The sequence below is a fragment of the Parastagonospora nodorum genome, assembly GCF_000146915.1.
Source record: "Parastagonospora nodorum SN15 chromosome Unknown scaffold_24, whole genome shotgun sequence".
NCBI lineage: Eukaryota > Fungi > Ascomycota > Dothideomycetes > Pleosporales > Phaeosphaeriaceae > Parastagonospora > Parastagonospora nodorum.
The window spans coordinates 13268-28037 of NW_001884572.1; the positions used below are offsets into that span (position 1 = coordinate 13268).

Sequence of the window (14770 nt, forward strand, 5' to 3'; positions counted from 1 at the left end):
TCAATATGCAGCTTCAAATTGTCCTCGTCCTGGCTGCGGCTGCCACTGTGTCAACTCGCGGTCTTGTGGTTAGGAGCTCGAATGCCGTTGAGTATGTCGGTGTCGCATGTCAAGACAGCGACATGTTCATGGGTATTCCCTACGCTCAGGACACCGGCGATGCCAATCGATTCAAGCCACCGCGCCCATACATGCCCGCTCCAGGTGAAAAGATCGATGCCACCAAGCGAGGTCCTGCCTGCCCGCAACCGATGGGCCGGTTGTCGCCTCCTCTGGCACTTGTCAATGTCACAGAGGTGTCAGAGAACTGCTTGAATCTGAACATCGCCAGGCCGAGAGGCGTCGCTGGTCCATTGCCCGTGGCGATTTATCTTCATGGCGGTAGCTTTTGGTAATGACCTTACATGTTCGGACCCCATGCGGGACATTCACTGATTTCCGGCACTGAAATTTAGGTATGGATCAAAGGACGAACCAACGACGGCGCCGGCTGGCTTGATACAACAGTCAGTCGAGAATGAGATACCAATCATACATGTCTCGATCAACTATCGTTTGGGGTTCTTTGGCTTCGCACAATCGGACACACTTAAACGCGAAGGCAGTGGAAATGCCGGTCTCCGCGACCAACGCCTTGCTATCGAGTGGGTGCGGGATAACATCGCTTCCTTTGGCGGAGACCCAGAGAAGATCACCATCTTTGGACAGTCCTCGGGTGGTCTCGCAGTTGGTATGCAAATCCTTGCATACGGTGGATCAAGGCCTCTTCCCTTCCAGCAAGGCATTGCAGAGTCTCAAGCCCTCGAGCCAGGTATCACTGCAAATTTCACCATCGATGCCATGAGTGCGCTGACCGACTACGTGGGCTGCAACTCGACCAGTGTGCACTCGCCAGAGACGATTGCATGTCTCCGCGCAAAGGACACCGATACCCTGCTTGAAGCTGCCATAATCACGTATGCCAGCGACATTGCGCACAACATTGGCGATGTTTGGCTGCCCGCTATCGATGGCGACTTTCTGCCTTATGCACCAAGTAAATTGATCGCCGACGGCCGCATCGGAAACGCGACGTTCATTGCCGGATGGACTCAGGATGACTTGAATTTTTACACCAACACGAGCATCGCCACGGCCGGTGATACGTACGACTTCATCCGCGCCTACCTTCCAGGGCTGAATCAGTCAAGTCTCGATGACTTGTTGGGCATGTATCCCATTTCGGAGTTCGCACCAGCCACGAATCTCAGCGCAGAGTTCTTCCGCTCTGCGCGCATCTTCAGGGACGTCTTGATGGTTTGTCCGTCACTACACCTCGGCGCTGCGGTTGCAAAAACGCTTTCGAAGCCAGTGTATCACTACAACTTCAACCAAACTGTTGTGGACCAGATCCTCGACCCCATGAGCAACGTTTCCGGTCTAGGCGCGGGCCATACCTCCGAGTTCGCGTACGTGTTCGATAGTTTCCGGGCGTACGACAAAGCTGGATTCCCAGTCAAGGAGACTCGAAAGGACCATGAGCTTATGGAGCGGACAAGCCGGTCTTGGAGCACGTTCTTTGCCACGGGTAGTCCAGAGGTTAAGCTCCACGCTACGTTGCATAATTGGTCTGGGGCATACGCCTCCAACAATGGGCCGTTCATCATGACAATTGGTGGTCCGCACGAGGGAATGAGCCCAGCTGGCGGACCCGTGGGTCAGAGGTTGATTGAGCGATGTCGTTTCTTGAACGATGCTGCAATCATCGAGGCCCTGGGCTATTAGAGTTGGTTGGTATTGGGTGGTATTGCGGCCGGTAGAAGGATATGTCAATGATACAGGCACTACGGCCTAAAAGCGAGACGACGATGGATAGTCGAACGAACATGGTGCCCATCAACCTTCGTCTTCTTCTGCGCCTTCAGTCTTCCCGTCTGTTGTGGCATCTTTCTCCCCTGCCAGTCCCAATATGAAATGCCACTCCTCTTTTCTAACCCTACACACGCTCAATCTCGAGTTGGTGACCAACTGCATCCCTTCCAACTTCCCTCCACTGCCCGCATGACTCTTGATCGTGGCCAAGTCAATCACGTCATCAAACTTCTTGACAAAGTCGACGCCTACACAATACCACTTGGGCTTCTCCCTGTCGCTCTTTGCGTCGTAGTACGGGTCCTTTTTGTCAAACGCCGTCTCATCCACTTTCGCTTCCTCGGCCACTCGCAATATGCCGACTACACCTGAGGGCTTGGCATTGGAGTGGTAGAAGAAGCCCAGATCGCCCTTGCGCATGGCTTGCATGTTGTTGCGGGCTTGTGGGTTGCGCACGCCGCCCCAAGGCTCGGGCACAGTGCAGGCAGCGAGGTCGTCGATGGAGAAGGCGACGTTGACGCCATTTTCGTAGCGCGGGAGGGGCTCAGCTTTGAGCAGCCAGAAGACTTCCTGGTTGCCATTGGCATCGCGATTGCTTTCCGAAGCCGGGGCGGGAGGTGGCATTGCCTTTGAAGGCTTTGCTACTGTCGAGGTGGCTTTGGGCTTTGCTACTGTCGAGGTGGCTTTGGGCTTTGCAGCTTTCTTTGGAGGCGGTGAACTGTGTGTGCGAGTCGCATTAGCTGGAGGGACAGCGACTGATTGCATTGAGCATACTCTTCATCTTCGTCTTCATCATCATCATCATCATCATTATTATCCTCGTCATGCTCCTTCTCTTCCCGCACACGCTTGCGACGCGTCGTTTGCGTGCCCTTGCGCTTCACCACCTTCTTCTCAACCTCAGACGAATCGCTCTCATTGTACTTTGGGACTGCCGACGTCGTTTGACGCGTCGATCTACGCGTACCGGCCATGATGAAGGTGATTACTGATGTAGACCGCCGGAGAGAGTGACACACGTGCGCAACTCGGCCTCGGCATCAATGCATGTTGGCTATTGGCTACTGGCTCGGGCGGACTACGATATGCATCAGCACAGTGACATCGCCCGAGTTACTCCAAACGTCCACTATTTTCCACAGACGCCTTGATGGTCTAGATTTTGTTTGCTGCGCTCATGTTGACTCTACTTGCGTGGTTTCGCAGCACGCACTCCTACAAGGTACCGAACATGACGTAGGCGCGGGTTTACTGCAGACATCTGCAGCGTTGATATCCATTGCGAACAAGAGTGGTGACATCGAAGCGTCCGAAGAAGTACCTTTTCTACGGCCGAATCCAACGTCTCTGTCCCCTATATCTGACGTGCCAACATGCCGAGGCGACATGCAGCCGCGGTTCCCGTTTGACATCAGGCCCACAGCTCGCACGAATCTACGCGATTAATCATGGACACATCTACAAATGTATCCATCCTCCGAGCACATCGCCCTCTCACGTACAAGAGCCATTGGAAACGTGCCCAAGGCCCCGCTTTGTCCTAACAATGCCCAGCAAAGAGGGTCCACCGTCGACTAGTCTCGTCGGACCACAGTAGAGCCTTATCCTCCGCTGGCCGTTGAGCTAAACTAGAGAGCGACTACTTAAACCTCGTGTCAACATCAGGAATCGATGTTTGTATGCACTTGATCCATCTTTCTGTATTTCATCATATCTAGCAAAGACCTAGAAAACACAATCCATAATGGACGCTTTCAACAAAAAGATACTAAAGACCTCTCGAGGCTACACGTACACTTACTACACCGCAGATGGCGACAAGTCCCTGCCAACCCTCTTCTTCTCACATGGCTGGCCCGACCACGCCACAATGTGGAAGAATGTAGCAACCTCGCTTCGTCCCACAGGACATCCCGTCATCATACCTGACCTTCTTGGCTATGACGGCACAGATAAGCCCACAGATCCAGCCGCCTACAAATGGAACTTGATGACGCAGGACCTCATTGAAATCATCGACACCGAGGAAGTCAGTAAAGTCATCTCCATTGGCCATGACTGGGGCTCCGTCTGCGCATCTCGCCTCTACAACCACCATCCAGACCGTGTCGTGGGTCTTGTGCTGCTTAATGTCGCATACCAACCTCCCACCCGCCAACCATTTGACTTGGACCGTGCAAACGCAATGATGCAGCAGATTTTTGGCAATCCGCTGTTTAGCTACTGGTACCTCCTCATTGCTCCCGACGGTCCAGAAATTCTCAAGAATCATCTGGATCGCTTGCACAATGCCATGCACGGTACCGCCGAAACGATGAAGAAGTTCTTCACGACTCCAAACGCCTTGCGTGAGTACCTCGTCAACGGCGGCGATGACTTCGAAATCCGCCCATATGCCCGGGATCCAAAGTTCAAACAAGAATTCATCGACCGCTTCACACGCGACGGTTTCGAGGGCGCCGTGTGCTGGTACAAGGCTAACACGGAGAACCACCAGTACGAGAGCGATAAGCAACTTCCTCAGACTGCGGATAAGGTCAATGTACCTGTCTTGTACATGGGAGGAAAAGACGATGCTGTTTGCCGACCTGAAGCTATGATTCCGGCGATTCAGGCGGGCTTATTGCCGCAGCTGGAACAACCGAATATGATTGATGCGGCGCATTGGACGCCGTATGAAGCGAGTGGAGAGGTTGCTGGGAACATCAAGAGCTGGTTGGGGAAGCATTACTCAAAGTCAACGGGCAATCTATAAACTGTGGGTGGCCCGTGCAGTCAAATGAAAGCATTAAGAACGTCACTGCATTCGAAATGAAGCATACAAATTGGAAGTAAGCGTTGAACAGGAAATCTCATTCATGCTGTTTTATATCTCGACTAGGCCAAAAGACTTCACGATCTGCCACTCCCGTCCTTCTCCTTCCCCTAATCACCATTCACATCAACCTTGAGCACCATGCTCTTCTCCTCCATCCACCGCCTCCCAATCCCCTTCAACCTCTTCACCACCTCATACTCAACAGTCGGCTCTACCCAACAACACCCCTTGGCCTCTTCCCCCGCCACAACAAAAAACCACACCACCAACGCCTCCACATCCGCGACATTCTCACACTGCTGGAACTCGTCGTCCAGATCCATATCCTCCCATAACTCGTGTATCTGAAAAGGTCGCCGGTGTTCGGGTTCCGCGGGAATCTCCTCGTGCTCTTCGTCGTAGATGTAGACATGGACGGTGGGGGATGATAGGCCGCCGGGCTGGATGTGCGCCCAGGCAGAGTATGTAGAGTATAGGCTTTTGGGTGTGAATTCGCCGATGCGGACGGTATACGCGAGGTAGTCGGTTTTCCATCTGTCTAGGCGGATTGTGAGGCCGTCTATGCTGGGGAGGCTGAGGGTGATGTTGGGGCCGATCCTGGTGTGAAGGGCAGAGAGGGCTGATGGGAGAGGGGAGGGCGTTGGAGACGGGGACGGGGACCGGGACGGGGTTAATGACATTTTGGATAGCGATGTAATGGTTGACGGATGGAGAGGGGATTGAGGGGAAAAGTGGATGCGGTAGTTGTTTGTATGATATTTGCTGCATGTTTTGTTTGCTAGGCGCTTGACGAATGAGGAGCAGTCATGAAAGGCAAGTCTGCCGCGGATTGCTGTTAGCAAGCGCCTGGAAAGAAAGCTATGCAATGATACCTTTGAGTAAAGTAAGAATTTTTCATTGTTCAACCTGAAGCAGCCATCAATGGATTCTTACTCAAATGCGGAAAACGTCCCAAGTGAGTGCTGTGCTTCACGGAAATTAGCACTAACGGAGTTACCCAGTCTTGATGGGCCTTTCTTGGTATCAAACTATATTCCTCATCTATCTCCGTTCTATCTATCCCATTCCCTTAAACCCCAGCAACAAAGCTCGCCGGTAACAAACCCGTTCCCCCACAATACACCCCCCAGTACCAGTCTTTATTAATTGCCACCGCTTCCCTAATCTCCGCATGCCTCGGGAACGCCAACTCATCCTTGACGCCCTCATCCGGCCAATAACTCCACTTAGCCTTCAGCCTCAGTCCAACGCCTCCATCAGGTGGGAACTTCTGCGCAGGGACCGCAGCATTAAGCGGCGCACGGTAATTGTGTACGTTACCTTCGTAATCGCGCCACTTCCACTCGCGCATGGGTTTACCTGATGTCGGCGATCGTGCTGTGTCATCAGCATCTTCTTTGAGCGTGTACCCGCCGACGAGGTCGCGCACGACCATCCTCTGCTGGCCGCCATCGCGGTCTTCGAAGCCGATGACGACCATCCTATGGCCACGGAGACACTTGCGCCAGCCGTTGATCCCGTCTTCTTTGGCGATGCGGCCTGAGACGTTAAGTTTGTGGTAGCATGCCATGCAGATGTCGTAGTCGCCGGCGTTACATTTGAGACAGTGATAGCGCGTGTTTGAGGGTGGGATGGAGTATCTGCAGATGTTGCAGAGAGTGGTGAAGTTGAGGGGCCGGAAGACGAGATTAGCTATGGTAGCGTAGTCGGGGCCGCGGATAAAGGATGCAGCTTTTGGGGTGCGGGGAGGTGTGTTTGCGGTCACTTCGATTTCGGGTGGGAAGAGACCTGATTCCAAGCGTGGGGTCGACGGTGTTGACATGTTGTTGGTGCTTCGAGGTTGGTGGGCGAGAGGGAGAAGAGGGTGCGTGCAATGCTTTCCCTGATTTACGCATTCATTGCAAAAGCCCCAGTCACCTTCGTTGCAGTAGTCGCACTTCCAGTAACAAGCGATGGCAAATGACTTGCAAGAATCGCAAAACACGCCGTCTTCCAGCCGGTCCTTGGGATCATCTTCGCTCATGAGCACATGCGGCGGTGTCAAAGACTCTGTCAGCGGGGTCAGGGGGGTCCGGTACCGATGTCCGGTCAATACATGAGGCTGTTCGTAGCCTGGAGGATAACCGCTCTGGGGACGATCGCGGTCGTATCGTGTCCAGGCGGCCCAGCCGAAGCCAAACCAGTGTTTGCATCCTTTGCCAGCTCGATAGCAACGATGACACAGATCAAAGGACCCATCATCGCAATGTGAGCAGTGATGGTGCAGCTCGTGTTCTATGTGTTCTTTGCCGCAATGCTTGCAGGAGATTTGTGGTTCAGTGTATAGCACAGGAGTCACACTTGCAACTAGTGAGGTGTGACGCGAGTGCGGCTCGTTGGCCACAGGGTCAGTGGTAGACCGCGGGAAGGCTGGAGCAGAGATCGAAGGCGGAGTGCCGTGATTTGAAGACGGACGTTGCCGACCACCTGCCGGGTCAGTGGTACGACGTGGACCGGGCGGCTGGAATGGGGTGATGGCGGGAGTTGAGCTTGGTGGAGAGTGCGCTGGTGAGCCAACTATTGCCAAAGAGCTCGTTGGGCTGTCACTTGAAGGCATGTTGAGACCCAGACCTCGAGGCGAACTGGCGCCTGGCGATGTGGAGGTCTGAAGGCTGTTACGGAATTGCTGTCTGGCTTCCACTCCAGATCGCTGGCCTTGGTCAGACTGCCGACGACGTGGTGCAGGGCCGCTAGACGCTGTTGATGGGTCTGAAGTCGCAGGTCGCTCAGCGTCATTGTAGCTCGGTCTAGCTGAAACAGAAAGGGCAGCCGGTCGTTCCAATCTCCTCGCCGAGCGAGAGCTCCCTTGACTGGAAGAGCGTGGTTGTCGTGAAGAACTGTCGCGGTAGCGATTAGCAGCATCAATGAGTCCTGGTCGTGATATCGGCGGACCAATAGTGGCTTGTGGGGTTGAGGTGCCACTTTCTGATCGGCCATGCGGTCTCCGACGTGCAGCATCCTCTTCCCTTGCCAGCGGACTTCGCATCGGTGGAGGCAAAGAGGTTGCGGATGAGCTGGCCAAGCCTTCTCGCGCCAGGCGCTCTCTCCGCGCTCTCCGCTCGCGCTGTCTCTCGGCATGTCTCTCTGACTGACGCCGACGCACAGCTTCAGCGATGCGCTCTGTGATTTCCTCCTCTTGCGACGGCCCAATCTGGCTCAAGTCGACGCCCTCGGAGACGAGTTCCTCCAGCACTTGGCGTACCAGGTCTTCGTCGACCTCTTCCGAATCAATCTCGGACGAGCTGAGCAAGGAGCGCAAGCTCGACTGGTGTTCTATGGCTCGTGGCGGCAGAATCACGCGGGTGGGAGATGTTCCTGGCGACTGGCGGCTCCGCGAGCGTCTGCCGTCGCGGCTTCTTCGGGAGTCTCTGCTCTGGTCGCGACTTCTCTCACGCCTTCGCCGATCACGTGGCGGGCCTAAAGCGTTGTTGCTGCTTCCACTTCCACTCGGTATGCCCACCTCTCGCAGACTCAAGGCCTGCACCTCAGCAAGCATGCGCTCGTCGTCCTCACTGCGCTCCTCCCGGCGTCGCAGCTTCGGTAAAACATTCTCTCCGGGCTTGTACTTGATTCTATCTGCTGCCTTCTCTTCGTCACTCTTCCCTCTCTCAGGATTCAACCTCACGTAATTGTCTAGCAGGGTGGTGACAAAGGCGTTTGGTTGCGTCGTTCGTACCGAGGCGCGACACGAAGGGCAGGTATACGGGTGTATCGATGTAGCAGTAGACGCCTGGAAGGCGAACCATTCCTTCAGGCATGCGCCGCAGAAGGTGTGGAGGCAGTCGAGAAGCGTGAGCGGCTGGTAGAGCAAGTCGGTGCAGATCTGCAGTCGTGTCGATTAGCAGGCGCATCCCAGCATCCTCATTCGGGCCGCACAGACGTGTGAAAGGCGCCGTCATACAAAGACGATGTCAACATGAAAAGAACACCATCTACAACCTCGTGGCATGCATTCTCCGGCCGCAGAGTGGGATGCGACCGCGGCTCTCTCCCCGACCGCCCCCACTCGGACCACGCCAACTCCAAATCCAACACCAACAAGACTTCCAACTTACCGAGCAGGTCAATTCCTTCTCCATATCACTCTGCCCTCCACCAGCGCGCTCGGCCTCGGCCATTGTAACCAGTCCAGAGTGCTAGTGTTGAGAAGGTGTTTTGGGTCTGCCTAGCTGAATCGAATGCCGTCAGCGACTCGACGCACCGTGCAACTTGGCATCCTTGAGCTTGTGGAGGAGCCTGTCACCGCTCTGCCAACGCATCCCGCCGACGCCGCCGAAGTACTGACTCTGCGCATACCCGTGACTGTAGTTGCATGCAGGACGACGTCAATTGCCGAGTGTCACGCGACTTCGCGACGCGCTGAGGTGAGATGCATGCCAGCCACTTCCGCGGTCTAGTACATGCACACGGCCAGTCTTAGTCGATAATGCCTTGCTCAAGTCCGCCGTAACATCACCACGCCAAAGTTCCAAATCGTGTCTTGTGTGTCGTTTCAAGCCTCAACGAAGCTCAGTCTCGGCGCCGCACGCGAAACGTTGCACAATGCCGGCAACATGCAGCTCCGAGACGAACGGAAACACGATGCCTGAGTTTGCAAACACGATTGCCTTGAGGTTTCGAAACCTCAAATCTTAGCCGCGAATCCCTGGAGCGCATCTATGCACGCTACCTAAACCTATCCACCTCATGTCAATCTTGATTAAGGATCTGAATCAGTAGTGACAGACTAGTATTCAATTCCTGACTACAGCGAGCGCCCCCAGCTTTCCCTCCCTCCCTCCTGATTTTATATTTACTTACTCATTAGATTTACAAAAGCGAAAGGTAGGGATATGATATTTACAACATCGATCCTTTGTAGGCCAGCACAAAATGCCGCACTCAGAGGCTTACTGGTTCGCAGCACCTCCAGCCTTCTGACCCTGGCACAGTCTGGCCCTGTCCCTTGGTCTGAGAAGTCTGGCCCTGTCCCTTGGTCTGAGAAGTCTGACCCTGTCCCTTGGTCTGAGAAGTCTGACCCTGAGAAGTCTGACCCTGAGCAGCCTGACCCTGAGCAGCCTGGCCCTGCCCCTGTCCCTGGGTGGCAGAACCAGCTTGTCCCTGTTGGCCTTGTTGCTGAGTAGTAGAAGTCTGTCCCTGAGCGGCTTGTCCTTGGCTAGGAGTCTGTGCCTGGCCTTGCTGTCCCTGGGTAGGAGTCTGAGCCTGGGCGGGAGGAGTCTGCTGCTGAGTCTGGCCCGTCTGTTGCTGTCCCTGCTGCTGTTGTCCTTGCTGTTGCTGTCCCTGGGTGGGAGTCTGAGCCTGGGCGGGAGGAGTCTGCTGCTGAGTCTGGCCCGTCTGTTGCTGTCCCTGCTGCTGTTGTCCTTGCTGTTGCTGTCCCTGGGTGGGAGTCTGAGCCTGGGCGGGAGGAGTCTGCTGCTGAGTCTGGCCCGTCTGTTGCTGTCCCTGCTGCTGCTGTCCTTGCTGTTGCTGGCCCTGCTGTCCTTGAGCGGGGGTTTGAGTCTGGGGAGTGGTCTGCTGCTGAGCCTGGCCGCCCTGTTGTTGACCCTGTTGTTGACCCTGCTGAGGTGTGGCCTGTTGACCGTTGCCAGTAGCACCATTCTGTACGAGTTCCGTTGCCCAGATCCAGAAGCAAGAGCCTGGGCGGCAGCGAACGCAGCCGCTGGGCTGCCCGCGGGCGCACCCTGCTGAGTTGAGCCCAGTACCTTATGATGACATGGTCAGCGAGGATCTTTGTAATGGTATAGAATGAATCAAATATACCTTGCACACCTCCTGCCACACCAGTCTGGTCACAGACGTTCGGGCGAACAGCCCGAGAAGACGACCCCGTGGAAGCCATGTAAGCATCAATGTTGGGAAGAACTGGCACCTTGTTAGTTTTCTGTACAAGTTTTGCAATTAAAGGGAACGTACCATTGACGCAGCGGTTCTGGTTGATCAGATCAATGTTAGCAACAGCGGCCATTCCCTGCTGGGACATGATCTGGAGCTTGTTCACGACATCCTGGAATGAACCACCAGTAGCAAGGGTGCTGTTGGCACCAATGACGTTGGGCTGGTTGCCATTGGCGGCATCGATGATGGCCTTGTGGTTCAGCTCATCCACCTCGGCGTTGAAAGCCACTGTGGCAGCTTGCTTGAATGCAACGTTGTTCTGGATGCTTTTACCCGTGTTCAAGAAGTTCGAGACCATGGAGGTATCTGCCATCCAGTTCGCGACGGCCGTGGCCAGATCAGCAGCGGTGGGGGTCTGTCCGTTGGCGACGCCGGCGCCAGTTCCAGTCTGAGGGCCGTTGGCTGGCGCATTCGCTTGACCGTTCTGGCCGTTCTGGCGGCCGTTTTGACCGTTTTGACCGTTTTGACCGCCCTGAGCATTTTGGGTGCCCTGCTGCTGCGTGGCTCCTTGCTGTTGCTGCCCTTGCTGTTGACCAACCTGCTGAGCTTGCTGAGGCTGAGTCTGCTGTCCCTGCTGAGCGAAGGGGGCAGCATGAACTGCGCAAGAGAGCAGAGAGGCGATGAAAATGTACTTCATGATGAAGCGAAGTGAAAGACCGGATCAACCGAGATAGTGTAGTATTAAAGTTTGGTAAAAGAAAGAGGTGAAGGAAAGTGAGGACGCTGGGAATTTGCTAGTCTGTCAAGGAATGAGGAACCTGTCCGATGATCTTGTAAACGGTGGTGGAGACCTGGCTATATGTACGCCTCTGCATGTGGGGATGAAGTGAGTCTACCATCGCATGCACGGTGCACATGAGCCCAGCATCACAAGAATGCGGGGCTAAGGTTTGTAACGGAGAGGTGCGACACCATGGTGTCTTTCCTGAGGTAGTAAAGCCGCTTCATCGTGCAGTCTCGAAGCGCTTTAGGCCGTGATACAAGAATCATTTTTGGTGGAAACATGACATGCATTGGAGCTAAGACGCGATTGCCAATCAGACTAGGCGTTTCTTGTAAGGTCCTCCATGGAAATTTGTGTTCGGTATTTGGCAACATTGTTTGGGAACCCGATGTCAATGTTTTGGGTCATGTCTGGGAAGTGGTTTCGTCTGTGCTTGGCAGTAAAGCTTACCGGAGATCGTTAGTTCTTGTAAGAATCACGAGCCGCCTGGACCAAGCGGAACAAGCGTGTCATATAGCGACTAGCTTTTCACTGTCCACCACCTGTGGACATGTTACCTTCGAGTGCATGGTATGGACAGCCGAATTGATCCACTCAGAACACCGTATTGTCGTCGTGGTGATAGCCGTGCGCTCTCGGTGGTTCGGCAATGTCAGAGTGCTCGAGCTCAAGCACAAAGATTAAAAACATAATCGCAACATTCGGATGCTACTATTGGCTCCGACTGCTGTACCTGCTCTTGGGAGACGTCTGAGATGATTTAGCAGTGCCGTGTCCCTGCACTTGGGCTCATGCGCTTGCTCCAGCATTGCGCTGCGCAGGGTCCATTTGCGTTTCAATCTTCCTTATGATCTTTGCTGGGTTGCCTGCCACAACCGTGAACTCGGTGACGTCCTTGGTCACCACGCTACCAGCTCCAACAGTGCTCCCTCTTCCGATGGTGACTCCGGGCAAGATGACAACGTTGCCACCTATCCAGCAGTCTTCTTGGACGTGAATCTCTTTGCCAAGTTCAGGCCCACGAAGCCCGTCACGTATTGCAGGATCGAGAGGATGCATCGCTGAGTAGAAGCTCACATTTGGGCCGACCATGGTGCGGTCGCCGATGGCAATCAGACAAGTATCCAGAAACACGGAATTGAAGTTGACAAAGACACCCTTGCCAATCTTTACGTTATAGCCATAGTCCATGGCAATTGGCGGCCCAATCCAGGGGTCGTCTTTGAAGAGCTCGTCGTCCTCTTCGGGCGTTGCTGCAGGAGGCGGCAGAGGCGTATCGTCGTCCATAACGCTAGGCGCGGTCCGTAAGACAATGAAGCAAGCTCAAATAAAGTATACATACTCCCGCAATAACTCAATGAGCCTCCGACGGGGCACGTTGCCGGCATTGTTGTACTGCGCGCAGGCAACACCACAGCGTCTCCGCTGGCCACTCAGCTCGGGAGTGAATGCGTGATAGAGCTCACCGCGAAGCATGCGCTGCTTGTTCTCTGAAAATGCCATGGTGACACAAGGCTGCGTCTGTCTCACTGGAATGGGTTGCTTGTTGATGATCCCCAAGTCCCGCGATCGCGCCATGTGTTCGCGCCTTAGGCACGGGCCGCAGTTCAGATGTGATGACTCATCAGAGACTAAGCCAGAGGAAGACGGCGGCGGATCATTCCACCGCCCGGACACATCGCGATTCCCAACGCGTCTCAAACAACGCTAAAGGGATGACTTTCTTCGGCCCACGACTTAGTATTGTTGCTTGTTCTCGCAAAGAAAGAGCTGGACCAGCGTGTAGCCGACTTGCATCTTCCTACACCATTGTTTCTAACATGTCTTGAGCGCCTCTTCCTGACATCTTTAGAGCATTTAGCAACCTCTACATTCCCGACTCCCTACCATGACCTTTTCAAACGGTTCTGCTTCGTCGGAAATGGACATTTCCTTCCCCACCATTCGTCCCACAGAGCCGGGGAAATGGACTCCCGAACTCGACGCCGAGATCCGCGCACGCGAATCCCCGAAGATCCAGCTCAGAGGCTCTCAGCCGCCAGCTCCCAATGTCCTGTCCACCGACTTCTTCCCACATGGCAAGCGCTCTCTGTCAGGCATCGCTGTGCGTGCCTTCTGTCTGGGCATGGCGCTCGTGCTTGGTCTTGTCATGGCTGCCTTCCTCGCATACTACGAGAGCCGCCTCTGGCGCCCGTGGCTTTTCCTCTCCACACTCTCAATATTCCATTTCCTCGAATTCTACACCACAGCTGCGTACAACACGCCCAAGGCCTGGGTCGCATCGTTCCTCTTGACGAATGGCGATCAATATCGACAGGCGCATACCATGGCCTTCATCGAAACATGCGTGACCAGCTACTTTTTCCCAAGCTGGCAGGCAAAGATGCACACGCCGGTAGTCTTTGCATTTGGTATTGTATTGGTTGTAGTCGGCCAGACGGTTCGAAGCCTTGCCATGGTGCAAGCAGGTACTAACTTCAACCACACCGTGCAATCCAAGAAGAATGACGACCATGAGCTGGTGACGACAGGTCTATACACTTACTTTCGGCACCCATCATACTTTGGATTCTTCTGGTGGGGCGTCGGAACACAAGTCATGCTCGGTAATACTGTGTGTTTCCTAGGCTATGCGGCTGTTCTATGGTACTTCTTTAGTCGAAGGATCTCACGTAAGTCGCAGCCAACAAACCCCAACCACACGTGCGCAACTACTGAAAAATGATGACAGACGAGGAGAAGCACTTAATTGACTTCTTCGGAAACGATTACAAGGCGTATAGAGCGCGCACCCGTGTATGGATACCGTTTATATAGACATGCTGTTGAGCGCACAGGCATGGTCTACTTGTAGTGGAGATTGCAAGTTCATGATCACCAGAAACACCTGCTCTTCCACTACTACGCTCTGTCCCTTCCAGATCCAGTCAGATGCCCTTAACCCAATGCTAGCTCGTAGCCTATGGAATGCAATCTTTTCCGTATCTTGTGCTCATTTGCCGTGCCGCATGGCGGTCCGCCGTTACTGGCAGCTGCTTCGCCATGTGCGGTCGATGAACGACTTGAGTTCTCCAAAAAGCATCGTAATTTGCAGGATTCCTTGAAGTCTGATGCCAAACAAGGGCCAAATACAACCTTGTCGGAAGAACCATGGATGCCTGAACCCCTATACCAGGCCAAGACGACTCGCATGTCGCGAATCTTCACAACAACCACAGTGAGGAACGGACGTATGCATAGTAGTAGTTAGATGATGCTGAACCCTGTCGAATCTCCCGCGCTAGAGCATCCTCCTGGTCTTGGCCTGCAGGGCGATTGGCTTTGGCCCCCAATCGAGCCGAAGAAGCTTGCTCCGAAACCTGGCACCCGGGCTGAGTCCTCCTAGACGATATCTGGACCACCCACATCCCGAAGGATGGGGGCCGAATAAGCTTGTGGCTACA

General features: G+C 54.4%; 8 protein-coding genes across 8 annotated transcripts; 3 read left to right on the plus strand and 5 right to left on the minus strand.

Moving 5' to 3' along the window:
• Positions 1 to 5: 5 nt before the first annotated feature.
• On the plus strand, positions 6 to 1764 carry SNOG_12790 (hypothetical protein; the record flags this gene model as incomplete). The annotated part of the gene is made up of 2 exons (XM_001802956.1): positions 6 to 391; positions 456 to 1764. 2 exons carry the CDS (start codon positions 6 to 8, stop codon positions 1762 to 1764), a joined length of 1695 nt encoding a protein of 564 aa, XP_001803008.1.
• A 111-nt stretch (positions 1765 to 1875) lies between these two features.
• On the minus strand, positions 1876 to 2825 carry SNOG_12791 (hypothetical protein; the record flags this gene model as incomplete). Its single annotated transcript, XM_001802957.1, has 2 exons — positions 1876 to 2569; positions 2626 to 2825. The coding sequence occupies 2 exons, from the start codon at positions 2823 to 2825 to the stop codon at positions 1876 to 1878; spliced, it is 894 nt and encodes a 297-aa protein (XP_001803009.1).
• A 770-nt stretch (positions 2826 to 3595) lies between these two features.
• SNOG_12792 (hypothetical protein) lies at positions 3596 to 4719 on the plus strand (the record flags this gene model as incomplete). Its single annotated transcript, XM_001802958.1, has 1 exon — positions 3596 to 4719. The coding sequence occupies one exon, from the start codon at positions 3596 to 3598 to the stop codon at positions 4604 to 4606; it is 1011 nt and encodes a 336-aa protein (XP_001803010.1). The 3' UTR covers positions 4607 to 4719.
• A 57-nt stretch (positions 4720 to 4776) lies between these two features.
• SNOG_12793 (hypothetical protein) lies at positions 4777 to 5349 on the minus strand (the record flags this gene model as incomplete). Its single annotated transcript, XM_001802959.1, has 1 exon — positions 4777 to 5349. The coding sequence occupies one exon, from the start codon at positions 5347 to 5349 to the stop codon at positions 4777 to 4779; it is 573 nt and encodes a 190-aa protein (XP_001803011.1).
• A 389-nt stretch (positions 5350 to 5738) lies between these two features.
• Positions 5739 to 8454, minus strand: SNOG_12794 (hypothetical protein; the record flags this gene model as incomplete). Its single annotated transcript, XM_001802960.1, has 5 exons — positions 5739 to 6718; positions 6850 to 6943; positions 7280 to 7772; positions 7798 to 8341; positions 8385 to 8454. 5 exons carry the CDS (start codon positions 8452 to 8454, stop codon positions 5739 to 5741), a joined length of 2181 nt encoding a protein of 726 aa, XP_001803012.1.
• Positions 8455 to 9589: 1135 nt separating this feature from the next.
• SNOG_12795 (hypothetical protein) lies at positions 9590 to 11240 on the minus strand (the record flags this gene model as incomplete). The annotated part of the gene is made up of 2 exons (XM_001802961.1): positions 9590 to 10389; positions 10478 to 11240. 2 exons carry the CDS (start codon positions 11238 to 11240, stop codon positions 9590 to 9592), a joined length of 1563 nt encoding a protein of 520 aa, XP_001803013.1.
• Positions 11241 to 12116: 876 nt separating this feature from the next.
• On the minus strand, positions 12117 to 12830 carry SNOG_12796 (hypothetical protein; the record flags this gene model as incomplete). The annotated part of the gene is made up of 2 exons (XM_001802962.1): positions 12117 to 12618; positions 12670 to 12830. The coding sequence occupies 2 exons, from the start codon at positions 12828 to 12830 to the stop codon at positions 12117 to 12119; spliced, it is 663 nt and encodes a 220-aa protein (XP_001803014.1).
• A 385-nt stretch (positions 12831 to 13215) lies between these two features.
• Positions 13216 to 14003, plus strand: SNOG_12797 (hypothetical protein; the record flags this gene model as incomplete). The annotated part of the gene is made up of 2 exons (XM_001802963.1): positions 13216 to 13941; positions 13986 to 14003. 2 exons carry the CDS (start codon positions 13216 to 13218, stop codon positions 14001 to 14003), a joined length of 744 nt encoding a protein of 247 aa, XP_001803015.1.
• Between the last annotated feature and the right edge of the window lie 767 nt (positions 14004 to 14770).